Genomic DNA, 26,872 nt, shown 5'->3' on the forward strand with positions numbered 1-26,872 from the left:
ATAAGGCAAAAGTGATAATTAAGTGGCTTGGGGAACAAAACATCAATATTTTGGGTCCATGGCCAGGAAACTCCCGAGACCTTAATCCCATTGAGAACTTGTGGTCAATCTTCAAGAGGCGGGTGGACAAACAAAAACCCACAAATTCTGACAAACTCCAAGCATTGATTATGCAAGAATGGGCTGCCATCAGTCAAGATGTGGTCCAGAAGTTAATTGACAGCATGCCAGGGCAGATTGCAGAGGTCTTGAAAAAGAAGGGTCAACACTGCAAATATTGACTCTTTGCATCAACTTCATGTAATTGTCAATAAAAGCTGACACTTATGAAATGCTTGTAATTATACTTCAGTATTCCATAGTAACATCTGACAAAAATATCTAAAGACACTGAAGCAGCAAACTGTGGAAATTAATACTTGTGTCATTCTCAAAACCTTTGGCCACGACTGTAATACAGTAGTCCGGAGAAAGGAGGGGGATACCCATAGAATTACATATATACAGTAACTGTAATTCATAGGATCTCTGTGGGGATTCCTCCGACTTGATAAAAACTTGGAGGACAAGAGGAGGCCAGAGACTAAATATAGCAGCTGCTAACACAGTGTACCAGCCAGGACCAGCACAACACAGTGTTTATTTTTATAATGGTTTATTTAATCCATTACGTGGCGGTATTACTGTAGTTAAGAAATAACCCGGATAAGCAAAACTGAGCCACAACAACACATAATAGATAAAAGGAGGCTGAAATGGGAAAGAACATTATCTTCATCTGTATTCAAATGAGCATCCAAGAATATCATAAAACAATAGAATCAAAACAGTAATTTAAAAAAATAGCATTACCTTATGAAAATTATTACAGTAAGTAAATACACTGAATAGTAATTGTATTTAATGATACTTGACACACACACACACACACACACACACACACACACACACACACACACACACACACACACACACACACACACACACACACACACACACACACACACACACACACACACACACACAGCTTTGTTGTAGGTCCATGGTAAGTTAAAATAAGGAAGGCTGGACAGGTCAGATCAATCAGGAAAGGATAGTGACCTGGAGTGCCCCTCTCTCACACACCTATTAGTCAGAGGCTGACACTTTCAACTTTCACTGACCCTGTGTGTGTCCATGTGTGTGTGGGAGAACAAGTTTGTGTGTGCATGTGTTAGTGTGTGTGTGAGAGAGAGTTTGTGTATGTCCATGTGTGTGACAGCAAAAAAGCTTAGGTAGTCAGACATTTCCCAGAAAGCCCCTCTCTGGAGTGACACTCATTTCCGCCAGGGATGTCAAGGAATGAAGAGGGATCCTGGGAAGTTTAAAATTCCTATCACCTTGACTGGAGTAATTTAACACACATATTCCTGTGAGGGCACTTGCAATTGGTGAGAGACAACTTGTTCTGGCGCCTCTACAATCAGGTGTAAATTGTGATCAAGGATCACCACCTGAGGGAATTACTCTTTGTTAAGTCTGGATTTGTGGGACTTTACATCACACGACTTAGAACACCTAATCTCAGATATTCCACTCTCTGTGTCTCAGTCTGTGCACCCTTTCGCTGCCATCAGAGTGGTGTGGGCACTGAGAGACTTAAGGGAGTGTGAGAGACCTTGTGTTGGAGTGTGGTGTGGAGGTTCTTACCACCTCCAAGAGAGTGAGAGCCTGTGTGGTGTGTGCTTGTTGTCATTCTATATCCATGATGCAGCTGCCAGCCTCTCTCCCCAACGCTTCGTCCTACCTGGGACCGTCCCCCGAGGGCAAGGAGCTCCTGCCCCGAGCCGGCTTCATCACCCTCTCCATCGTCATGGCTATGTTCACCGTACCGGCCATTGTGTTGAACTCCACGGTGATCGTGGTGTCGCTGATGAACAGGCAGCTGAGGCAACCTCTGAACTACGCCCTGGTCAACATGGCCGTAGCTGACCTGGGGACAGCGCTGACTGGTGGGGTTCTGTCTGTGGTCAACAACGCTCTGGGGTACTTCTCCCTGGGACGGACCGGCTGTATCATAGAGGGATTCTCTGTGGCTCTGTTTGGTGAGTGGCTCCCAGAACCGTCTCTGGGATATACTTTGTAAGTTTTCACATAAACATAGACAGTGAGGACATTCATTCCTTCTCTACAAATATGGCCTTACTGTAAAAGTGTACATTTGAAAATACATGTACTGTATTAAAAGTCTATATTTGCTTCAAAAAGTACGATTGTATTGTTAACTTTTTTTAAACATATTTTATAATATGAAACCATGTTGATTTTGTTTCAATTGAATCATTTTCTTATGGCCATCTAGCTGAATCATTATTTTGAATCAAACTCGTAATTAAACAAATTCGGAATCAATTAAAATGAGTTCTCGTAATGATTCTGTCATACTAATCAGCCGTTGCAATCTTCAGGCAACACTATCTGTAATTACTGTACCTTTAATTACAACAACAATATAATTTGCAAAATAACTTTACGATGAGGCCCTGTGGAGCACTGTATGACTGCTGTACTGTACTGTCTGACTGGGGTGTACTGCAGGTATCACGTCACTGTGCACGGTAGCTCTGATTGCCATAGAGAGGATGTTTGTGGTGAGCAAGCCGCTAGGACCAATCTCGTTCCAGACCAAGCATGCGGTTGGGGGTGTGGCCTTGTCATGGGTTTGGTCTCTCATCTGGAACACCCCGCCCCTATTCGGCTGGGGAAGGTACTGTAATGACATCAGATTAATCCGCCACACTGCTATGTACCAATGAGGTATCATGTAATGAGAGCACGCAAATTATAATAGTAAACCATGACTAAACTTCACTTCCCTTACAGGTACGAGCTGGAGGGCGTGGGGACTTCGTGCGCCCCGGACTGGCACAACCGGGACCCCAATAATGTGTCATATATCCTGTGCTACTTCCTGCTGTGTTTCGCCGTGCCCTTCCTCATCATCGTGGCCTCTTACTCTAAACTCATTTACACCTTAAGACAGGTAGGTCCACTCAATGTGTAGTTTACATGCACGGCCCTAAAGGTGTGTCTGCTCAGACAGTATCTGTGCCAGTTTGGTAGTGTGCGTCATAATTAGGGACAATCAGGAGTTTTTCCTGATCTCAAGACCTGAAACGGAAAAATTCAGCCTGTAGGCTGGAGTTGTTCTTGGTCAGGTTATATGGTCAGGAAAAACTCCTAGCCCAAGACATACTCTCTGTATGACCACATATTGTCTGTGCCATGCATTCGGCAAGCTTTACATACTGTACTATCCATATTCCACAACCTGGCTGTGATGTTGTTGTTGTTGCAGGTCTCTGCAATGGGCTGTATAGAAGGGGGTGCAGCAGCCAAGGCGGAGGCTAAGGTGGCCCGCATGGTGGTTCTGATGGTGGTTACTTTCCTGGTCAGCTGGCTGCCCTACGCTACCCTGGCCCTCGTGGTGGTCTCCCACCCTGATGCCCCCATCAGCCCTCTGCTGGGCACTGTGCCAGTCTACCTGGCCAAGAGCAGCACCGTGTACAACCCTCTCATCTACCTCTACATGAACAAACAGGTATACTTATAAATCTACCTCTACATGAACAAACAGGTACACATACTGTATAAATCTACCTCTACATGAACAAACAGGTACACATATTGTATAAATCTACCTCTACATGAACAAAACAGGTACACATACTGTATAAATCTACCTCTACATGAACAAACAGGTACACATATTGTATAAATCTACTTCTATATGAACAAACATGTACACATATAAATCTACCTCTAAATGAACAAACAGGAATACTTATAAATCTACCTCTAAATGAACAAACAGGTACACATACAGTACAAGTCAAAAGTTTGGACACCTACTCATTCAAGGGTTTTTCTTTATTTCGACTATTTTATACATTGTAGATTAATAGTGAAATACCAAAATAAAATAAAATTTGATTTGTTACATGCTCCGAATACAACAACTGTAAACCTCCCAGTGAAATGCTTACTTACAAGCCCTTAACCGACAATGCAGTTTTAAGAAAAATACGTGTTAAAAGACCTCTTAAGGATCTTTTTAAAATTTCAGCCCAAATCTAACTGCCTGTAGCTCAAGAACTGAAGCAAGGATATGCATATTCTTGATACCATTTGAAAGGAAACACTTTGAAGTTTGTGCAAATAAAATTAATGTAGGAGAATATAACACATTAAATCTGGTAAAAATAATACAAATAAAATAATATGCGCATCATCTTTGGATTTTGGATTTTAGATGGCAGCAGTGTATGTGCAAGGTTTTAGACTGATCCAATGAACCATTGCATATATGTTCAAAATGTTGTATCAAGAATGCCAAAAGGTGCCTAATTGGTTTGGTAATACATTTTCAAGTTCATAATTTTGCACTCACCTCAAACAATAGCATGGTATTAGTTCACTGTAATAGTTAATGTAAATTGGACAGTGCAGTTATATTAAAAATAATTTAAGCTTTATGCCCATATCAGATATGTCTATGTCCTGGGAATTTGTTTAGTCACTTACAACCTCATGCTAATCACATTAGCCTACGTTAGCTCAACCGTCCCGCGGGGGGGACACCGATCCCGTAGAGGATTTATTAAGTAAAAAATAGATAAGTAAAAAATTAGAAATGAAAGTAACAAATAATTAAGAGCAGCAGTAAAATAAAAACAGAGAGGCTATATACAGGGGTTACCGGTACAGAGTCAATGTGCGGGGGCACCGGTTAGTCGAGGTAATATATACTGTACCTGTAGGTAGAGTTAAAGTGACTATGCATAGATAATAAACAGAGAATAGCAGCAGCCAAAAGAGATGGGGGGGAAATGCAAATAGTCTAGACATTTGATTAGCTGTTCAGGAGTCTTATGGCTTGGGGTTAGAAGCTGTTGAGAAGCCTCTTGGACCTAGACTTGGCGCTCCGGTACCACTTGCTGTGAGGTAGCCGAGAGAACAGTCTATGACTAGGGTGGCTGGAGTCTTTGATCATTTTTAGAGCCTTCCTCTGACACAGCCTGGTGTAGAGGTCCTGGATCACAGGAAGCTTAGCCCCAGTGATGTACTGGGCCATACGCAAAACAATCTGTAGTGCCTTACGGTCATGGGCCGAGCAGTTGCCATACCAGGCAGTGATGCAATTATGCTCTTGATGGTGCAGCCGTATAACTTTTTGAGGATCTGAGGACCCATGCCAAATCTTTTCAGTCTCCTGAGGGGGAATAGGTTTTGTCGTGCCCTCTTCACAACTGTCTTGGTGTGCTTGGACCATGTTAGTTTGTTGGTGATGTGGACACCAAGGAACTTGAAGCTTTCAACCTGCTCCACTACAGCCCCATCGATGAGAATGGGGGTTTGCTCTGTCCTCCTTTTCCTGTAGTCCACAATCATCTCCTTTGTCTTGATCAAGTTGAAGGAGAGGTTGTTGTCCTGGCACCACACGGCCAGGTCTATGACCTCCTCCCTATAGGCTGTCTCATCGTTGTCCGTGATCTGACCTACCACTGTTGTGTCATCAGCAAACTTAATGATGGTGTTGGAGTCGTGCCTGGCCAAGCAGTCATGAGTGAACAGGGAGTACAGGAGGGGACTGAGCACACACTCCTGAGGGGCCCCCGTGATCAGTGTGGGAGTTGTATTGTTACATACCCTTACCACCTGGGGGCGGCCTGTCAGGAAGTCCAGGAGCCAGTTGCAGAGGGAGGTGTTAAGTCCCAGTGTCCTTAGCTTAGTGATGAGCTTTGAGGGCACTATGGTGTTGAACGCTGGACTGTTGTCAATGAATAGCATTCTCACATAGGTGTTCCTTTTCTCCAGGTGGGAAATGGCAGTGTGGAGTGCAATAGAGATTTAATCATATGTGGATCTGTTGGGCGTTATGCAAATTGGAGTGGGTCTAGAATTTCTGGGATAATGGTGTTGATGTGAGTCATGATCAGCCTTTCAAAGCACTTCATGGCTACAGATGTGAGTGCTACAGGTCGGTAGTCATTTAGGCAGGTTACCTTAGTGTTCTTGGGCACAGGGACTATGGTGGTCTGCTTGAAACATGTTGGTATTACAGACTCAAACAGGGCGAGGTTGAAAATGTCAGTGAAGACACTTGCCAGTTGGTCAGCACATGCTCGCGGTACACGTCCTGGTAATCCGTCTGGACCTGCGGCCTTGTGAATGTTGACCTGTTTAAAGGCCTTACTCACATCGGGTACGGAGAGCGTGATCACACAGCTGATGCTCTCATGCATGTTTCAGTATTACTTGGCTCGTTTGGAGCATAGAAGTCATTTAGCTCGTCTGGTAGGCTCGTGTCATTGGGCAGCTCATGGCTGTGCTTTCCTTTGTAGTCTGTAATGGTTTGCAAGCCCTGCCACATCCGACGAGCATCGGAGCCGGTGTAGTACGATTCAATCTTAACCCTGTATTGATGCTTTGCCTGTTTGATGGTTCGTTGGAGGGCATAGTGGGATTTCTTATAAGCTTCCGGGTTAAAGTCCCGCTCCTTGAAAGCGGCAGCTCTACCCTCTAGATCAGTGCGGATGTTGCCTGTAATCCATGGCTTCTGGTTGGGGTATGTACGTACAGTCAATGTGGGGACAAAGTCATAGATGCACTTAATGATAAAGCCAGCCAGTGACTGATGTGGTGTACTCTTCAATGCCATCCGAAGAATCCCGGAACCCATATGGAATCATGTAGTAACTAAAAAATGTTTAACAAATCAAAATATATTTGGGATTTTATATTCTTCAAAGTAGTCACCCTTTGCCTTGATGACAGCTTTGCACACTCTTGGCATTCTCTCAACCAGCTTCACATGGAATGCTTTCTTTTTCTTCACGCTGCAGTTCAACTCATCCCAAACCATCTCAATTGGGTTGAGGTCAGGTGATTGTGGCCAAGTCATCTGATGCATAACCCCATCACTCTCCTTCTTGGTCAAATAGCCCTTACACAGCCTGGAGGTGTGTTGGGTCATTGTCCTGTTGAAAACAAATGATAGTCCCACTAAGCGCAAACAAGATGGGATGGAATATCACTGCAGAATGCTGTGGTATCCATGTTGGTTAAGTGTGCCTTGAATTCTAAATACATCACAGACAGTGTAACCAGCAAAGCACCCCCACACCATCACACCCCCTCCTCCATGCTTCATGGTGGGAACCACACATGCAGAGATCATCTGAGATCATCTACTCTGCGTCTCACAAAGACACGGCGGTTGGAACCAAAAATCTCAAATTTGGACTCATCAGACCAAAGACAGATTTCAACCGGTCTAATGTCCATTGCTCAAGTTTCTTGGCCCAAGCAAGTCTCTTCTATTTATTGGTGTCCTATAGTGGTGGTTACTTTGCAGCAATTTGACCATGAAGGCCTAATTCATGCAGTCTTCTCTGAACAGTTGATGTTGAGATGTGTCTGTGAAGCATTTATTTGGCCTGCAATTTTTAACAAGGCACACCTGTTAATTGAAATGCATTCCAGGTGACTACCTCATGAAGCTGGTTGACAGAATGCCAAGAGTGTGCAAAGCAGTCATCAAGGCAAAGGGTGGCTACTTTAAAGAATCTCAAATCTAAAATATATTTTGATTTGTTTAACACTGGTTTAACACTGGTTACTACATGATTCCATAAGTGTTACTTCATAGTTTTGATGTCTTCACTATTACTCTAAAATGTATAAAATAGTACAAATAAAGAAAAACACTTGAATGAGTAGGTATGTTTAAACTTTTGACTGCTACTGTACATACAGTACACATGTGTATAGATGGGTTGGTTGTTTAGCAACAAAACCAATACACATTTTTCCATATTAGCAAAGACGTGACATCAGTCAAAACACCTCAAAACAAGACATGGTATCAAGAACAAGCTCAAACCAGCTGAAACGTGCCACGTATGATTCACACCATGGCAGTTTCGTTGTTGTTAGCTATCTGGCCATTCAGAACCATAACAAGACATGCCCTTATGCCCCTTTGAAATGTGCGCATCGTTTTCGTGACGTCAGCAAACCAGTCAATGAAACACTTTGTTTGTCTTGAAAACAAGATCAGATATAGGAAGCAAAAAATGTCAAGGATGATAATAAGCCTATAAATGTGATAGGAGATTAAGTTAGACACTAATCTGTAGAATGATCACTGCAATGCACCTTGCCACAAACCAGACACTCGTTAGCAGTCTAAAGACTCCATCTAGTGGAGAAAAATGTGAAAGTAATTTCAGTCACCATTAGCTCAGGTCCTGTGGTAGAACATTGTTTCACTGCGATTTAATTTCATACAGTTTTGCGATTGAACAGCCGCTGTTTACCATGAACAGTTATTTTAAACATTGAAGCCATTTGATATACAACAAAATGTCGGACACAGTAACAGTGTATGATAATGGTGTTGTGTCTTGTCCAGTTCCGGAGATATGCAGTGCCCTTCCTGCTGTGTGGGAGGGACCCATGGCCATCTGAGGAGGGGTCAGAGATGCAGACCACTGTGGCAACCATCAACAACAAAGTCTCCCCCAGTTGATCCATACAGGCATTTAGATAAATCCACTGATGGCACCAGCAGCACCAATAAAGTGTCACTCATATTCTATGCCTTTTTTAATACATTCATTAAATATACCTCTTAGTTTGTAAGAATATTACTTATTAATACCTTAATAAGGAGATTTGTATGACTTTCTTACCTTGTCATAACCCCAAAAAACTTTAGAGTATGGTTTTAATACTACATCCAGAATGGGATGAGAGACTGGCTGATCACAGAGTATGTTACCCACAGTATGTTACAGAATGTATATTAACTGTGGAATCTATCCTTACTTTATGGTAAATATAAAACACTATGAACATGCTGTTCAATACATAATGCATGGCTTATCTATAAACAAAGCACAAATAATGAACATACAGTGTATAATTTCAGTGTAAGTTTATTCAGTAATAATCATTAGAAAATAAAATATCATTATTGATTAAAATGAATTCAAGGCAAAAAAAGGAAAAAAAATGAATTGATACAAAACATAGAGGGTCATAATAAAGATTTGCTACAAAGAGAAATCATGTTTACTGAATAAAAACATTACAGAGTAAATATAAGGACTTTCAAGTAGAGAACATTACCATGGGTCTTTCCATATGTTTGTACATATTTTACATTATCTTCTATTTTAATACATATTTAATAACAGTAATAGTAGTAATAGTAATCATAATAATTATAATAATAGAATGAAAACTAACCAAAATGTTTAAATCAACAAGGGTTTCTCTGTAAAATGGTATATTACCATTGGATTTATCTTTTTTTAACCCACCAACAGAGTAACAGTGCACCTTGAAAATGTATATTTTTTTCTTAATTTTTTTCAGATTCTTTCTGTCCCAGCATTGAAAGGTGAGGTGTAAATGACAAATATAGATTTCACTAAACCATACACACAGTCACAAAAAAGTACAAAATTGTCTCACCTTAATTCACAAAAATGTGTATAGAAAAAGGAGAAACAATAGCACTATACAGTTACTTGTGCAAAGACAAACAGCTATGTGCTAATATTGAAATACCATTGGTATAGAATGAACCAAATCATTTTCTCTTTTCTTTTTTTCAGGAATCCCTGACATGAGGTAAAAGTATGTTTGTTTTATCTTTAGTTTAACACAACCTTTTTAAAAGTGTTTACAAAATAATGCATATTTTCAGTTTATCAGTAATTGCTACGAATAGTATAACGTGCCTGGAATGCGCATTGGTCCTTTCACAAGATAATTCTCAACAAAAAGACCAGAACACATTTTTTTTTTACTCAAACAATTCAAAGAGCCCTTTCAATGTGCACACAATGTGGAAAACCTACATTTTCAAGACAGTATTCAGGTTGACTGAGAACGCAATGCAAACTCATGAACTACAAATCAAACACTCATGAATTACAGATCCCACACGTCTCATCACCTACCCATCATCTGTGCTTATTCAAACTATCCAGGGCAGCGCCTGAAAAAGAAGTGAACTTAGTACTTTATTTTTTGTCTGATAGTGTAAAGTAATTTTGTGGTGCATCAATTTTCAACTTGCGTTGATAGCAACAAAAGTGGCGTTTTCTTGTAAAATTAGCCGTAGTACAAACACTCCCTTCTCATTGGACGGATAAGATGGCTGTGGGAAACAGACTAGTTGGTTGAGAGGAAGGCTGATATGTTTTCCCCAGACGATGCTGGACCACCACGAGGTATAGTGTATGCAGAGAGAAGCCAGAGAGGCTGAGAGAGTGAGGGGGTTAGTATTGCTTAGCCTCTCTCCAGCTAAAACACTTCAGGCCAAATATGACACAACAACACAACAGAAGAGGACAACAATGGTGGAGACCATGGACCTACCTAGACCATGATGATACCTAGCCTGGTCCCAGATCTGTTTGTGCTTTTGCCTACTCCATTGTCATGTTTTGCTTGACAATTCCGTAAGGAGTTGGCGAGAGAGCAGAACCAGACTGGCACCCAGGCTAGATGCAGCGTCATCACGTGAGCTCATCTGCCCTGTCAACATCCCTGATGAATACGTGCCTCACCAATCAACCACCGTGCATCCCGTCTGTCCTGGCTCACACCGGCTCAGTCTGTCACAAGTCTCGCACACAACAACATAAAGGCCAAGTGATTAGGAAGATTTAGTTTGAAAGGATCAGTGGAATTAACTTACATTAATCGTGATCAACAAGTTGTATATTGAGGAAAAATCCCAATAAAAGCGTTGAGAACGACAGGGAGATTTCTGTTCATCTCACGTCTATCATATTGTTTTCTTTCAGCAGCAGAAGGCATTTCAGTTGGGACAGATGAAACTAATAAAGTTGTAGAATTCATTTCAAAATGGGCAAATGAAGCAGCATTGTCAATGCACTAGGCATCTGACCTTTCTGTGCTGTGCACCTCCTCTGCACAACATATGCAAACACGGAAGTTTAGTATCACATCTTTATAAAGGTAGAATAGCCTCCTTGAGGCTTAGCTAATATCAAGTCCTACAAAGATGCTCTTAATAAGGGATACTTTACTTTGTGGTACTGGTGTTGGTGTGGTTTGAGTAACACATATACAGTGTTCTTATGCTCATTAAACAAGTAAAAAAACAAAGACATTTGCATATCTTGTGCAGCTGTGTTGTTACATGAAAAACAAAACGATTTTAAAAAGCTGTTCACAGACATGTCAAGGATGCATATGAGCAACAACAAAGAAAAGGCAAATAAATGTCAGGATATTGTACCTAATAAAATAATAACACCAGCGATCTTCTTTCCTGGTAGCATAATAGGATTCATTAGGGTGTGTATTGCTGATCTTCTTTTGAAATGGTACACAATTACAAAATATAGAACATCTCTTTACAAAGTTTTTCTTTTTGTTTATATAATACAATTAATTTACAGTATATCTACTATGAAATATTCATCGTCAGGCTATTGTCAAATTAAAAACAACCTGCCTGCTAGTGCATTTATTCCATGCTGTAGTCGTCTCAGAAGTGTATATCTCCAGTTGGATGATGCTATAAATGTGACTGATATCTCCTGCATACGTAAACTGGTTATTCTCTAAGAATCTGTTCGTTGTGACCCATCTACAGCCATCTTTTAATTATTTATGTCAATGTTTCCGGGATCAAAGTTATACTAAAACATCTAAGGGGGGTTAGGTGGGGAGAGATATGCCTTTCTATGCTTGCATTGAAAACTTGCATGATATGCCAAAATCTTAATAAAGTGACAGAGGGAATGACATCTTACATCTGATTGTCATCACCCTTAACGACCTGCCTACGGTACCATACGCCTCTGCCAATAGGTCCATCTCCTCCACTGACACGCCATGTCCTCGTCTGCAATTGGCTCGTTGATGAACCTGTGAGTGTCACCTCCAGATGGTGACCTATGACAGATGCTCATGGCCTCCTAAGTGCCAGTAGTGTCGGTCTGGGAGGGTGGGACTAACATGGTTCCCTGGCACCAGGATTGGCTTCTAGTCCTGTGATTGACAGAAGTGATGTGAATTCCCTGGCTGGCAGAGGGTGAGTGAGAGAATAAGTGTGTCTCTCTCTCCTCATAGGTGCCTTTCTCTTCCATGTAAAAGGCACTTCTTTTGGTCGTAAGCCAATAGATGCATTTCTCATTTAGTTTTCCACTGATGGTACTGTAGTCTATATGAAGTAGAGTACATACAGCTAGTAGTTAGTTTCTAGTAGTTTATTCTCCAGCCGATGCTATAAAGTGGTGATGCAGATCATCTCGTCTGCCAGGTCCTCCTCGTACGGTAATCTAAGCTCCACCTCCGGCTCCTCGTCACTGTAACTGGCCGTGGCGTCCTGGAGGTCGTAGTCCCGCTCGCTCATGACGGGGTACACGTTGACCCCATTAACCGCCGGCGCCACACCGCCATTCAGCAAGTGGCTGGCCGCGCTCTCCATCTCGTCAATGGTCATCTCGCACGCGTCTGCTATCTCGTGCTTGGTGGCCGCCACGAACTTTGGATCCTTGGCGTATCTCCCGAGCCCTTCTGATATCAAAACCTGCATGGCAACAGGAGAAAACCGACCACATTGTGTAAACGTGGGTCATTTAAATTACTGTTAGTCACCAAAGTTTGGATATCTGAGTCTGAGTGTTTAAACCATCAACACCTGTGGCAACTCCTGTAGCATGCACACCACCCACCGCTCCCGAGTATTTTACTGGATAATGTCAAATCTCTGGATAATAAAATGGATGAGCTCAAGGCAAGAGTTGCTTTTCAGAGAGACACCAGGGATTGTAACATACTCTGCTCCCATGAAACATGGCTCTCTCGAGATATACTGTCTGGCTCTGTAAAGCCAGTTGGGTTCTCAGTACATCGCGCCGACAGGAACAAACATCTCTCCGGGAAGCAGAAGGGTGGAGGTATATGTTTATGATTAACGACTTATGGTGTAACTGTGATAACATACAGGAACTCAAGTCCTTCTGTTCACCCGACCTAGAATATCGCACAATCAAATGCAGACCGTACTCGTGTTCTCCCGAGAGAATTTTCATCAATTATAGCCACAGCAGTCTATATCCCCCCAAGCGGATACCACGCCGGCCCTCAAAGAACTTCACTGGACTTTATGCAAACTGGAAACCACATATCCCGAGGCTGCATTTATTGGAGCTGGGGATTTAACAAAGCAAATTTGAGGAAAAGGATCGTTAAATTCTATCACATCATTCCCCCACGCGGTGAAGGTAGGAAACAACACCTCCTCTTCGCTAATACTCAACACTGGGGCCCCACAAGGGTGCGTGCTCAGCCCCCTCCTGTACTCCCTGTTCAACCATGACTGCGTGGTCAAGCACGCCTCTAACTCAATCATTAAGTTTGCAGACAACACAATAATAGTAAGCTTGATTACCAACAACGATGAGACTGGATGTGGGGGATGTGAGGGGAGGATGTGGAGGATGTGAGGGCTCTGGGAGTGTGGTGCCAGGAAAATAACCTCTCACTCAACATCAACAAAACTAAGGAGATGATGGTGGACTTCAGGAAACAGCAGAGGGAACACCCCGCAATCCACATCGATGGGACTGCAGTGGTGAAGCGCCTCTTCAACCTCAGGAGGCTAAAGAAATTTGTCTTATCACCTCACAAACTTTTACAGATGCACAATTGAGAGCATCCTGTCGGACTGTATCACCGCCTGGTATGGCAACTGCACCACCCACAATCGCAAATCTCTCCAGAGGGTGGTGCGGTTTGCCCAACGCATTACTGGGGGCAAACTTCCCGACCTCCTGGACACCTACAGCATCCAATGCCAAAAAGGAAGGCCAAAAAGATCATCAAGGATATCAACCACCCGAACCACTGCCCGTTCACCCTGCTAACATCCAGAAGGCGAGGTCAGTACAGGTGCATCAAAGCTGGGACCGAGATACTAAACAGCCATCTCTAAACAGCCATCTCTAGCACATCAGATTTGGCTACCAACAGACATAGATTAGGAATCACTGGCCACTTTTAGAAATGGATCACTAGCCACTTTAATAATGTTTCTGTATCTAGCATTACTCATCTCATATGTACAGTGGGGAGAACAAGTATTTGATACACTGCCGATTTTGCAGGTTTTCTTACTTACAAAGCATGTAGAGGTCTGTAATTTTTATCATAGGTACACTTCAACTGTGAGAGACGGAAACAATCCAGAAAATCACATTGTATGATTTTTAAGTAATTAATTTGCATTTTATTGCATGACATAAGTATTTGATCACCTACCAACCAGTAAGAATTCCGGCTCTCACAGACCTGTTAGTTTTTCTTTAAGAAGCCCCCCTGTTCTCCACTCATTACCTGTATTAACTGCACCTGTTTGAACTCGTTACCTGTATAAAAGACACCTGTTCACACACTCAATCTAACAGACTCCAACCTCTCCACAATGGCCAAGACCAGAGAACACAAGGCTGGGATGGGCTACAGGACAATAGGCAAGCAGCTTGGTGAGAAGGCAACAACTGTTGGCGCAATTATTAGAAAATAATCAATCACCCTCGGTCTGGGGCTCCATGCAAGATCTCACCTCGTGGGGCATTAATGATCATGAGGAAGGTGAGGGATCAGCCCAGAACTACACGGCAGGACTTGGTCAATGATCTGAAGAGTGCTGGGACTACAGTCTCAAAGGAAACCCTTAGTAACACACTACGCCGTCATGAATTAAAATCCAGCAGCGCACGCAAGGTCCCCGTGCTCAAGCCAGCGCATGTCCAGGCCGGTCTGAAGTTTGCCAATGAACATCTGGATGATCCAGAGGAGGAATGGGAGAAGGTCATGTGGTCTGATGAGACTCGCCGTGTTTGGAGGAAGAAGAAGGATGAGTACAACCCCAAGAACATCATCCCAACCGTGAAGCATGGAGGTGGAAACATCATTCTTTGGGGATGCTTTTCTGCAAAGGGGACAGGACGACTGCACATTATTGAGGGGAGGATGGATGGGGCCATGTATCGCAAAATCTTGGCCAACAACCTCCTTCCCTCAGTAAGAGCATTGAAGATGGGTCTTCCAGCATGACAACGACCCGAAACACACAGCCAGGGCAACTAAGGAGTGGCTCCATAAGAAGCATCTCAATGTCTTGGAGTGGCCTAGCCAGTCTCCAGACCTGAACCCAATAGAAAATCTTTGGAGGGAGCTGAAAGTCCGTATTGCCCAGCGACAGCCCCGAAACCTGAAGGATCTGGAGAAGGTCTGTATGGAGGAGTGGGCCAAAATCCCTGCTGCAGTGTATGCAAACCTGGTCAAGAACTACAGGAAACGTATGATCTCTGTAATTGCAAACAAAGGTTTCTGTACCAAATATTAAGTTCTGCTTTTCTGATGTATCAAATACTTATGTCATGCAATAAAATGCTAATTAATTACTTAAAAATCATACAATGTGATTTTCTGGATTTTTGTTTTAGATTCCGTCTCTCACAGTTGTACCTATGATAAAAATTACAGACCTCTACATGCTTTGTAAGTAGGAAAACCTGCAAAATCGGCAGTGTATCAAATACTCCCACTGTATGAACTGCACTCCACACTATTCTATGGTATCTTATTCACTTTAAATTGTGTTTACATATTACATCACCGATTTCATATGTATATACTGTATTGTATTCTATACTACACCACTGACTGTTAAACAGGCATCTCCAGCACATCAGAGGCTGCTGCCTATAGACATTGATTAGGAAACACTAGCCACTTTAATAATGTCTCCGTATCTTGCATTACTCATATCATATGTGTAAACTGTACTTTAATTGTGTGTAAATATTGCATAACCCATCTCATATGTACTGTCGTGGCCATTTTTTTTTAGAAGGACACAAATATTAATTTCCACAAAGTCTGCTGCTTCAGTGTCTTTAGATATTATTGTCAGATGTTACTATGGAATACTGAAGTATAATTACAAGCATTTCATAAGTGTCAAAGACTTTTATTGACAATTACATGAAGTTGATGCAAAGAGTCAATATTTGCAGTGTTGACACTTCTTTTTCAAGACCTCTGCAATCCACCCTGGCATGCTGTCAATTAACTTCTGGGCCAAATCCTGACTGATGGCAGCCCATTCTTGCATAATCAATGCTTGGAGTTTGTCAGAATAAGTGGGTTTTTGTTTGTCCACCCGCCTCTTGAGGATTGACCACAAGTTCTCAATGGGATTAAAGTCTGGGGAGTTTCCTGGCCATGGACCCAAAATATTGATGTTTTGTTCCCCAAGCCACTTAATTATCACTTTTGCCTTATGGCAAGGTGCTCCATCATGCTGGTAAAGGCATTGTTCGTCACCAAACTGTTCCTGGATGTTGGGAGAAGTTGCTCTCGGAGGATGTATTGGTACCATTCTTTATTCATGGCTGTGTTCTTAGGCAAAATTGTGAGTGAACCCACTCCCTTGGCTGAGAATCAACCCCACACATGAATGGTCTCAGGATGCTTTACTGTTGGCATGACACAAGACTGATGGTAGCACTCACCTTTTCTTCTCCGGACAAGCTTTTTTCCGGATGCCCCAAACAATCGGAAAGGGGATTCATCAGAGAAAATGACTTTACCCCAGTCCTCAGCAGTCCAATCCGTGTACCTTTTACAGAAAATCAGTCTGTCCCTGATGTTTTCCCTGGAGAGAAGTGGCTTCTTTGCTGCCCTTCTTGACACCAGGCCATCCTCCAAAAGTCTTCGCCTCACTGTGCGTGGAGATGCACTCACACCTGTCTGCTGCCATTCCTGAGCAAGCTCTGAACTGGTGGTGCCCCGATCCCGCAGCTGAATCAACTTTAGGAGACGGTTCTGGCGCTTGCTGGTAACCATGGTTGACAGAGGAAGAACAATGATTCCAAGCACCACCCTCCTTTTGAAGCTTCCAGTCTGTTATTCGAACTCAATCAGCATGAGTGATCTCCAGCCTTGTCCTCGTCAACACTCACACCTGTGTTAACGAGAGAATCACTGACATGATGTCATCTGGTCCTTTTGTGGCAGGGCTGAAATGCAGTGGAAATGTTTTTTTTTGCGATTCAGTTCATTTGCATGGAAAAGAGGGACTTTGCAATTAATTGCAATTCATCTGACCACTCTTCATAACATTCTGGAGTATATGCAAATTGCCATCATACAAACTGAGGCAGCAGACTTTGTAAAAATTTATATTTGTGTCATTCTCAAAACTTTTGGCCACGACTGTATATACTGTACTCTATACTATGCCACTATATCTTAGTCCAATGCCGCTCTGACATATATGTATATATATTCTTAATCCATTCCTTACTTAGGTTTATGTGTATTTTGGGTATATGTTGTGAAACTGTTAGATATTACTTGTTAGATATCACTGCACTGTCGGAGCTAGAAGCACAAGCATTTCGCTACACCCGCAATAACATCTGCTAAACACGTATATGTGACAAATAAAATGTGATTTTAGCTTTTTAGCTTTCTTGAAGCTAGCTGGCTCGTTAGCTATAGCTACTCTGAAGCTAGCTTGTCGTACTAGAAAGCAATATAAACAAGTTGAAAAAAAGGAACTACAAAAAACGTTATCTTCTGAAGCAATTTGGTTATCCTGTCTTGATTGTAGAAGTTAAGAGAGGTTTAGTCAGTGAATCAGGCCGTCTCAATGGTAACCAGATACTTTTTTGCCATACATGCCAGTAAACACCTTAATTAAGTATGCACTTAGATAAGGAAATATTTGAGGGGCTCGATGCAACGCCCTTAAACAATTCCCTTAGGTAAGGGAAAATGATTCCTTAAGCTAAACCCTTAAGGGAAACACTTAATATGTTTTATGCAAGCGGGCCCTGCCCCCTACAAGGTGTAGAATCTACACCCAGGCGTAGCTCATAAAAGGGATTATGCCCAGGTGGTATCATTTTTAGGTCCGGTGTAGAGCGTTGGACGTAGTTGGACGTAGTTACGACACACTTACTGGTGTGACTGGTGCAACTGGCCCCTAGACACCAACCCACCCACCCTCCCCTTCCCTGCCCTCCCCTGCCTTACCGCCTCCACCAGGCTGGTAGCGCTGCCTCTCTTCTGGTGGTAATGCTGTCGGTACTCTGGGGGCAGCTGGAGGTGGACGGGGGAGTAGGTCCTCTGGGAGTACTCTGGGTCGTCTGTGTACCACGAACTCTTCCTCACAGACACCTGGCTGCTGGAGGCACTCTCCCTGAAGAGAAGAAGAGATTCAGACACTCTTGGAGTGCAATGGAGGAAAGGTGAAGGATGAGAATGATTGAATGAACATAGTAACTCGATGGTTATTATCAGAGTTCTACATAACTTTCTTATGAACAAAATAATCAAAGTGAGCGTGGCACCTGCAACCATTCCAAGACTAATATTTTTAAGATTCTGTCGCGAAGGAATGGGATGCGTGGTATAGCGAGCAGAAGTAGTTTCGGTGTTTGGGTTTTTCACTGGATATTTGGTCAAATCGAGAGCTTGGGACTATGAGGTTCTATCTGCATTTTTGTCAAAATGTAGTTATTGACATAGCCTTGTTCTGTTCAATGTTCTCTACTTATATGGCTATTTGCATTGACCCTCTTTTTTACACTGCTACTACTCACTGTTTATTATCTATGCATAGTCAATTTACCCCTACCTACATGTACAAATTACCTCAACTAACCTGTACCCCCGCACACTGACTCTGTACCGGTTCCCCCTGTCTATAGCCTCGTTACTGTTATTTTATTATGTCACTTTCTTTTATTACTTTAGTTTATTCTTTTGGCAAATATTTTCTAACTCACTTTTTTTGTTGGTTAGGGCTTGTCAGTAAGCATTTCAGGGTAGGTCTACTACACCTATTGTATTCGGTGCATGTGACAAATAAAATGTGATTTGATTTGATATGTAGAACTCGAAATACCCCAGTACACGCTGTTTAAGCTTAAAAGAATGCAATATAAAAATGACTAACCACATTAAAACCAATGAGGGTTCGGAACTTTAAAGCCAGTTATCTCAGAATCATCTTTTTGCCGATATAACCTTATGGTCCCAATATCTCAAAATAACGTTTTTGCAGGTATTAGCATCTTTCGAATTTCGGAAAAGGGAAGGAATGTTCAGCCCGTAACTTCCAAAGAGAGAGGGTTCCGCTCCTCGTTCCGGTTCTGCTCCTCGCTTTAGCACCTCTTCATCTTTTATCTTAAAGGGATAGTTCAACCAACTGACAAAATGACATATTGGTTTCCTTTCCCTGTAAACAAGCATTTTTGTACATGATGCATGAAAGATACTAATATCGGCCCTATTACTTGAATGGGATTTGTGCCACAAATGCTAAAACGTCAGCATGTGGAAACAGTGCCAGGAAAACGAACCCAAAAAATGAATTGCTGTCATACCTTGTCCATAGACTACTTACAATGTTAGAAAACCAATGTGTAATTTTGTCATTTTATTTTGTTAAGTGCCAAAATAACAGATATATTAAAAATAAAAGTCCTAGACTACTTACAATGTTAGAAAACCAATGTGTAATTTTGTCATTTTATTTTGTTAAGTGCCAAAATAACAGATATATTAAAAATAAAAGTCCAACATTAGTCACAAAATAAGGGTCTCACATTACTAAAACCAATCTGTAGTCTTCATCAGACGAACAGACAGAACAATGAAGGAGTCTTTTATATACCTGCGTCCGGGGAGATCGACCCTGATGAGGGGCGTGTAGTAGGGCGACTGTTCCTTACTGGCCGGAGTGGCGGGGGGAGTGGCCCAGGAGCGGGTGGAGCGGGTGGGGGAGAGACGGTGGGCTCTGCTGGAGTCCAGCCCTGCTACAGCCATCACCTGTAGAGGAAGGGACGGACGGAAAGTAACAAACACACTGGTCTAGAAACCCTGGTGAAGCACTGCGTTGGTGAATCAATTCAACCAACATAGTGCACTAGTAATATGAATGTGTGTGAACTACATGGAGGTGCATTCGGTGCAGACGCAGAGCTGTCTACTGTGTTACCTGGTGGTACATTCCATGCAGTTGTACAGCAGTGCACTGTGAGAAGTGTGTGTGTTACCTGGTGCTGCATTAGGTGCAGTGGTAGTGCAGTGCGTTGGTGTGGCAGCTCGTCCTGACTGCCTTGCCTTCTTAGACACTCAAAGTTGAAGGAGGGCCTCCGGTGACCTGGGTGTGTGGCGGATAGGTGGACAGGACAGGAGGATGAAACTAGTGAAACTAAACTACTCATGCAGGAAACAATGACGACATGCAACTAAAGGGCATCAACACACATTCACAAACAAACAAAATGTCATGAAGGTGTCTTTAAAATTATACAGTACCAAGTCAGCGGCAAGGCAGTTTAATGAAAGAGTCAAAAACTGTGCATGTGTGTGTGTGAATAACTATTAGCTTTTATCTAACCTCAGTAACAGTGTATTTGATGACAAGCATCAGAAGCATTTCTGGGTAGAGAGGAGGGGCGTTACCTTGAGGCGTGGCAGGAAGCATCCGTCTCTTAGGCGACCTCCTTCCATCTTGGTAGAGGGGCTGCTCATCGTCGTCATAGTAACTGTCGGGGTGGTGGTAGCCTCTAGGAGTCTCATACTCCGTGTCACTGTTCTGGTACCTGTCCAGGTATTCTTTATAGGACCTCCTGGAAGCCAAGGATAGGGTGTTGGAGGTGAACTAGCTACTTTAAAAAAATATAGCGGGCCAGATTTAATAGGCTTCAGGTCCACATCTGGCTTGCGGGCCGCTAATTTGAGACCCCTGCTCTAGCAGAAGAGAACGAATTGTGAGGTACACTACATGACCAAAAGTATGTAGACACCTGCTTGTTGAACATCTCATTCCAAAATCATGGGCATTAATATGGAGTTGGTCCGCCCTTTGCTGCTATAAGAGCCTCTACGCTTCTGGGAAGGCTTTCCACTAGATGTTGGAAACGGGGACTTGCTTCCATTCAGCCACAAGAGCATTAGTGAGGTCGGGCACTAATGTTGGACGATTAGGCCTGGCTCACAGTCGGCGTTCTAATTCATCCCAAAGGTGTTTGATGGGGTTGAGGTCAGGGCTCTGTGCAGGCCAGCCAGGTTCTTTCTCACCAATCTCAACAAAAGATTTCTGTATGGACCTCGCTTTATGCATGGGGACATTGCCATGATGAAACACGAAAGGGCCTTACCCAAACTGTTGAAAAACAGCCCCAGACCATTATTCCTCCTTAACCAGACTTTACAGTTGGCACTAAGCATTCGGGCAGGTAGCGTTCTCCTGGAATCTGCCAAACCCAGATTTGTCCGTCAGACTACCAGATGGTAAAGCATGATTCATCACTCCAGAGAACGCGTTTCCACTGCTCCAGAGTACAATGGCGGTGGGCTTTACACCACTCCAGCTGACACTTGGCATTACACATGGTGATCTTAGGCTTATGTGCGGCTGCTCGGCCATTGAAGCCCATTTCATGAAGCTCCCGATGAACAGTTCTTGTGCTGACGGTGCTTCCAGAGGCGGTTTGGAACTCGGTAGTGAGTGTTGCAATCAGGGAAAGACGACTTTTACGCGCTACGTACTTCAGCACTCGACAGTCCCGTTCTGTGAGCTTGTGTGGCCTACCACTTCGCGCTGAGCCGTTGTTGTGTCCTAGACGTTTCCACATCACAATAACTGCCATTACAGTTGACCGGAACAGCCTTAGCACGGCAGAAATTTGACGAACTGACTTGTTGGAAAGGATGCATCCTATGGCGGTTCCACATTGAAAGTCACTGAGCTCTTCAGTACAGGTCATTCTACTGCCAATGATTGTCTATGGAGATTGCATGGCTGTGTGCTCAATTTTATACACCTGTCAGCAACGGGTGAGGCTGAAATAGCCAAATCCAATAATTTGAAGGAGTGTCCACACACTTTTGTATTTATAGTGTATAAACAATATATAAGATAAGACATGTATTTCTGTGAGGCTATACAGGTGGAGTGTTACTTTACCTGTCTCCTGACAACATGCTGTCGTCCTCGTAGAACTCCTCCCCGCTATAGTACTCTCCTGAGTACCTGTCATCGTCAAACTCCTCCTCCCGCCGGATGGTCGGGTGACGGACGTCTCCCACGTGGGACCTAGGAGGGGGTGAGGAGTCAGGGTTCAGAGGTCAGAGGAGGGGTGGTGCCCAGTGGAGGCTGGTGTCACTTTCAAATCGGAGGATGGGCTCATTGTAATGGCTCGAATGGAATGAATAGAATGGTACCGGTTCCAGACATTACTATGAGCGGTCCTCCCTTCACTAGCCTCCACTGGTGGTGTTGGACTGCGAGGGGGTCGTGGGGGAACAGGGCCATGCACTGCCATGCAGACGCAAACCTCCAGCCTCCAGGGGGCAGCGATAAAACAGAACCAACGCCCTCATCATCCACCACCGCAGCCTCATCATGACAACAGGGACATAGACAGTAAAAGCAGTAGACCAGTGGACATAGCATATAGTATCGAAGAGCATCCCTCAGTGTTCACTAACACTTCTTTTGTCAAAGGAAAACTATGGTTTCCTGTATGTTCATTTGGGAAGTCTTCAATCAAATGTATCAAAACTTACATTTCCTTATTACCCATCTCAGCCATGGTTTACTTAAAGGGATAGTTGACCCAAATTACAAAATTACATTTTGGTTTCCTTACCCTGCAAGCAGTCTATGGACAAGGGAGAACAGCAATCTATGCTTTGGTTTGTCCATAGACTGCTTACAGGATAAGGAAACCAGTATAATTTTGTAATTTGGGTGAACTGACCCTTTATTGAAAGACATTTCTGAGGGTTTTTATACTGGTCGTTGTTGTCTTAGGAAGTATCAGAGCTAGGGTGAGTAAGGTAAGTTTCCATACATATCCATGTGGTTTGAGCATCCGAGTTCCTCCAAGGCAAGCACTTCAGTTCAATTCTCTTTTAGCAGTGCTCTCTTCCTAGCAGACACATGCACACAGCAAGACTGGTCTAGGGCTAGGCAGTGTGCTGGCCAATCAGGCCTCTCCTTTCTCTGTCAAACATCAGAACACTGGGTCAAGAGATACTACTCCACAGACAGGTGGTGGTGCAGAGACAGGGAGAGGGATGACTGACTAGAACACTCAGCACTAACTGAGCAGGGATTAGGGTTGCAAAATTCCAGTACCTTCCCCAAAACTCAGAGGTTTTCCAGAAATCCCGGTTGGAATATTGCCAGAACCAGTTACAGGCATTTTGCAACCTTAGAAGGGATGCAGTCAGTCACAAACTGGCCGCAAAAAACGGAATTCAAATGAAAAGTTCCCCTTTGTCATGGTGGACACATACGGCTCTAGACATACCTAGGAAAGTAACATACAGTACCTAACATAGGTCTCATAGTAGCGCCTTCTGTCCAAGAAAGCAGAGAGATGGTTGAGAGAAAGCATTTGGTTAGGTAGAAGAAAAGGAGGAGAGAACAGAAAGGGTAGGGAGTCACATATATATCATACAGTATATGAAACATATACATGCATTCTTATATATGTATAATTGAAGAAGGAAGACAGAGGGGTGACAGATGTGTGTACCAATGTTTGGGGGGGGCAACATTTTCTGAAATTATAAGAATTGAAATGGACGTTGAACCCAACCCTGGGGTGCTCCAGGGTGATGTATGGACTGCTTGTGTGATGGTAGCCTGAAGAAATATAAAATGTGTGTCGTTAGCCACTTATATGGAATGAAGAAGCTGGGATTGGTCAGTTTAAGGGAGGGTCTGAGAGGGTACGTGCTATAGGTCAGTGACAAGGAAAACGTTTGATAAGGAGAGGCTAGGTCCTGCCTTTGGCAATCTGTAATGATAGATACACAGAATGGCCTTGTGGCTAATGGTAGCCGCATGCTTACCCTGCATGCTAATTTATATCCCAGGTTTGTTGTATTGTACAACAACTCTTAGTGTTGACATCATCATACACACGTAGACAGCTGTATGACTACGAGGGACTCAGAGAGTCGCTCAGGTGAATTGACAAGGAGGGACGGAAGAGTTTAGGTTAGACATTATAGTATCTAAACTATTGTGGCATTTGAAGTGTATAGGACATGAAGCTTCAAGCCACAGACGTTTCCCCATTCTCTCTTACTATAAGTAATCAATCCCATTCAACAACACATGACTCGTCACCCATTTCATTTCACGGCCAGAGAGAGAGATGGCTGATGGTCAGTGTGTGGTCACCTTTGTCCTTGGGGCGTGCCACGAGGAGGTGGCTTGTCGTAGTCGGGGTAGTAGGGGCCGCCACGGTGTCCAGGGTAACCGTTGGCGGGGGGCGGAGCGTGCTCGTAGTAGCGGTGGTGGTGCCCTCCTCCGTTGGGCAGACTGGACACGTTGGCATTGTTCAAGTTGATGTTGGTGGACTTGGGCGACTTGCCGTAGGAGGAGTTGTGGTGGTGGTGGCGATGGTGGTGGTTAGGGTGGGACATGGCATTGGCCCGGCAGAGACGCCCCACCGGCTGCTCCATGTGGGCGTAGTGCGGAGGCGGCTGTACTTGCAGGGGCCGCTGGGTGGCGTTGGTTTGGTGACTCGATGAGCGCCGGTGGTGGTCCCCGTTCACGTGGTTGACGTGGTTACCGAACAGGCCGCCGTTGCGCTGTGGAAGAAGACTCAAGGTCAAACGGTCAGAGACTACTTTCTGTTCAACACGGAGGATGAATATGCAACGCTACTTATGTGCAAACTGGGTTGAATTGTTGTGATTGTTGATTTGCTTTCCTTTCAGAAATCATTGTATGGGCGGAAAATAAGTTCAGAAGCTGGTTCAATGGTTCATGGTATATGTGAGCAAAATGGAGGCAATATAATTGCTTTTTTTTCATATCAACTGAAAAAAGAAAAACAGAAGAACACCAAATGGCTTACTTCCTCTGAGATTAACATAGTACATTGTCCTTTTCCTACACCTACAGGTCTGATCTATGCAACGATGTCCAGTCCACCTTTGTGACTGAGTTTAGAGCATTGCGATTTTGGCCTGTAGATGCAAGGCGCTGCGCTATACAAATAAAATGTCATATTACAGACTGTGTATGTCTATGTCTGCTGTGTACAGTGTATACCTCCAATAGGGACATTGATGTGGGGCATTATAGACTACCATTACCCTAATATTCCATTTACCCAACCAATCCATTCCAGCAAGACAAAATAAATATATGTGCCATACATTTACCCCCTCAGGCAGATGAATTGAACAAGTTACCCTATAAATCTCCTCGTCCTCCTCTGGAATAAAGTCTACTAGCTCGTCATCTTGCAGGTCACATGATATCGCTCGTCGAATTTCAGGCCCGATATCATGTAGTGTGCGAAGGCCAGCCTGTAACCATGACAATAGAGGGAGGGGCTAAGGGCTGGTAGGGGGGGTTCTCTTTCAGGCAAAGAGGCTCTTCACACACACACACACACACACACACACACACACACACACACACACACACACACACACACACACACACACACACACACACACACACACACACACACACACAAACATGATCAAAAACACACACGCAGACACACACAGACGCACACACAGCTGCCCTTTGCTGGCTCTCACGCAAAACCTGAAGTTTACAGACGCCCATATAGGACGGTGCTAGACAGACTGTGAGAGATGAGAACATTTATAAGAGACAAACAAAATGTGCTCCCCTTAATGTGCCCTGCCCTTCGTGTGTCTCCTATGACATGACATTATTCTGACTGTGTGATACAGCTCTCCCTCACCAAAGGGTGCTCGCTTGGTTATGTGAGACATTTTGGTTACATATTTGGCAGTGTAGAAAAAATTGCAACTACTCAGTATTACAGTTATTACAATAGGCATATACTGTACTTTACTTACTATAGGTCAATTTCAACGAGGAAAAGTATATCTAGGAATATGAGGGATATGAGGAGATATAGAGAGGAATAGCTAAACGGTAAAACCTCATGGCTTGAAGCTAACGGTGACGGAAACAGAAAAAACCTCATGGCTTGAAGCTAACGGTGAAGGAAACAGAAAAACCCTCACGGCTTGAAGCTAACGGTGAAGGAAACATAAAAAACCCTCACGGCTTGAAGCTAACGGTGAAGGAAACAGAAAAAACCCTCATGGCTTGAAGCTAACGGTGAAGGAAACAGAAAAAACCCTAATGGCTTGAAGCTAACGGTGACAGAAACAGAAAAACCCTCATGGCTTGAAGCTAACGGTGACGGAAACAGAAAAATAAATGAATGGCTTGAAGCTAACGGTGAAGGAAACAGAAAAAACCCTCACGGCTTGAAGCTAACGGTGAAGGAAACAGAAAAAACCCTCATGGCTTGAAGCTAACGGTGAAGGAAACAGAAAAAACCCTCATGGCTTGAAGCTAACGGTGAAGGAAACAGAAAAAACCCTCATGGCTTGAAGCTAACGGTGACGGAAACAGAAAAACCCTCATGGCTTGAAGCTAACGGTGACGGAAACAGAAAAATAAATGAATGGCTTGAAGCTAACGGTGAAGGAAACAGAAAAAACCCTCACGGCTTGAAGCTAACGGTGAAGGAAACAGAAAAAACCCTCATGGCTTGAAGCTAACGGTGACGGAAACAGAAAAAACCCTCATGGCTTGAAGCTAACGGTGAAGGAAACAGAAAAATAAATGAATGGCTTGAAGCTAACGGTGACGGAAACAGAAAAAACCCTCATGGCTTGAAGCTAACGGTGAAGGAAACAGAAAAAACCTCATGGCTTGAAGCTAACG

At 43.4% G+C, this 26,872-nt stretch overlaps 2 protein-coding genes across 3 annotated transcripts in view; one reads left to right on the forward strand and one right to left on the reverse strand.

Annotated features, from left to right (window-relative positions):
• The first annotated feature begins 1,617 nt into the window (after window positions 1-1,617).
• Window positions 1,618-8,739, forward strand: LOC139413755 (parapinopsin-like). The gene is made up of 5 exons (XM_071161485.1): window positions 1,618-2,084; window positions 2,578-2,746; window positions 2,863-3,022; window positions 3,338-3,580; window positions 8,456-8,739. Exons 1-5 carry the CDS (start codon window positions 1,745-1,747, stop codon window positions 8,570-8,572), a joined length of 1,029 nt encoding a protein of 342 aa, XP_071017586.1. The 5' UTR covers window positions 1,618-1,744; the 3' UTR covers window positions 8,573-8,739.
• A 336-nt stretch (window positions 8,740-9,075) lies between these two features.
• LOC139413735 (voltage-dependent L-type calcium channel subunit alpha-1D-like) overlaps window positions 9,076-26,872 on the reverse strand; it is an 84,987-nt gene continuing 67,190 nt past the window's right edge. For both annotated transcript variants that reach the window (XM_071161450.1, XM_071161449.1), the window contains 9 exons: window positions 25,345-25,461; window positions 24,323-24,735; window positions 23,464-23,490; window positions 22,091-22,219; window positions 20,584-20,750; window positions 20,172-20,278; window positions 19,790-19,944; window positions 18,145-18,310; window positions 9,076-12,622 (listed from right to left, as the gene is read on the reverse strand). In XM_071161450.1, the coding sequence (XP_071017551.1) occupies window positions 12,317-12,622; window positions 18,145-18,310; window positions 19,790-19,944; window positions 20,172-20,278; window positions 20,584-20,750; window positions 22,091-22,219; window positions 23,464-23,490; window positions 24,323-24,735; window positions 25,345-25,461 (1,587 nt within the window). In that variant the 3' untranslated portion in view covers window positions 9,076-12,316. The remainder of the gene's footprint in view (window positions 12,623-18,144; window positions 18,311-19,789; window positions 19,945-20,171; window positions 20,279-20,583; window positions 20,751-22,090; window positions 22,220-23,463; window positions 23,491-24,322; window positions 24,736-25,344; window positions 25,462-26,872) is intronic.

The sequence above is a fragment of the Oncorhynchus clarkii genome, chromosome 7, assembly GCF_045791955.1.
Source record: "Oncorhynchus clarkii lewisi isolate Uvic-CL-2024 chromosome 7, UVic_Ocla_1.0, whole genome shotgun sequence".
Taxonomy (NCBI): domain Eukaryota; kingdom Metazoa; phylum Chordata; class Actinopteri; order Salmoniformes; family Salmonidae; genus Oncorhynchus; species Oncorhynchus clarkii.

What these genes read in the sequence shown, in the direction of transcription:
- LOC139413755 (XM_071161485.1), top strand. Translation starts at nt 1,745, where the DNA reads ATGATGCAGCTGCCAGCCTCTCTCCCCAACGCTTCGTCCTACCTGGGA. An exon ending in CCCCTATTCGGCTGGGGAAG is followed by an intron (nt 2,747 to 2,862) that starts GTACTGTAATGA and finishes CTTCCCTTACAG; the next exon opens with GTACGAGCTGGAGGGCGTGG. An exon ending in TCATTTACACCTTAAGACAG is followed by an intron (nt 3,023 to 3,337) that starts GTAGGTCCACTC and finishes TTGTTGTTGCAG; the next exon opens with GTCTCTGCAATGGGCTGTAT.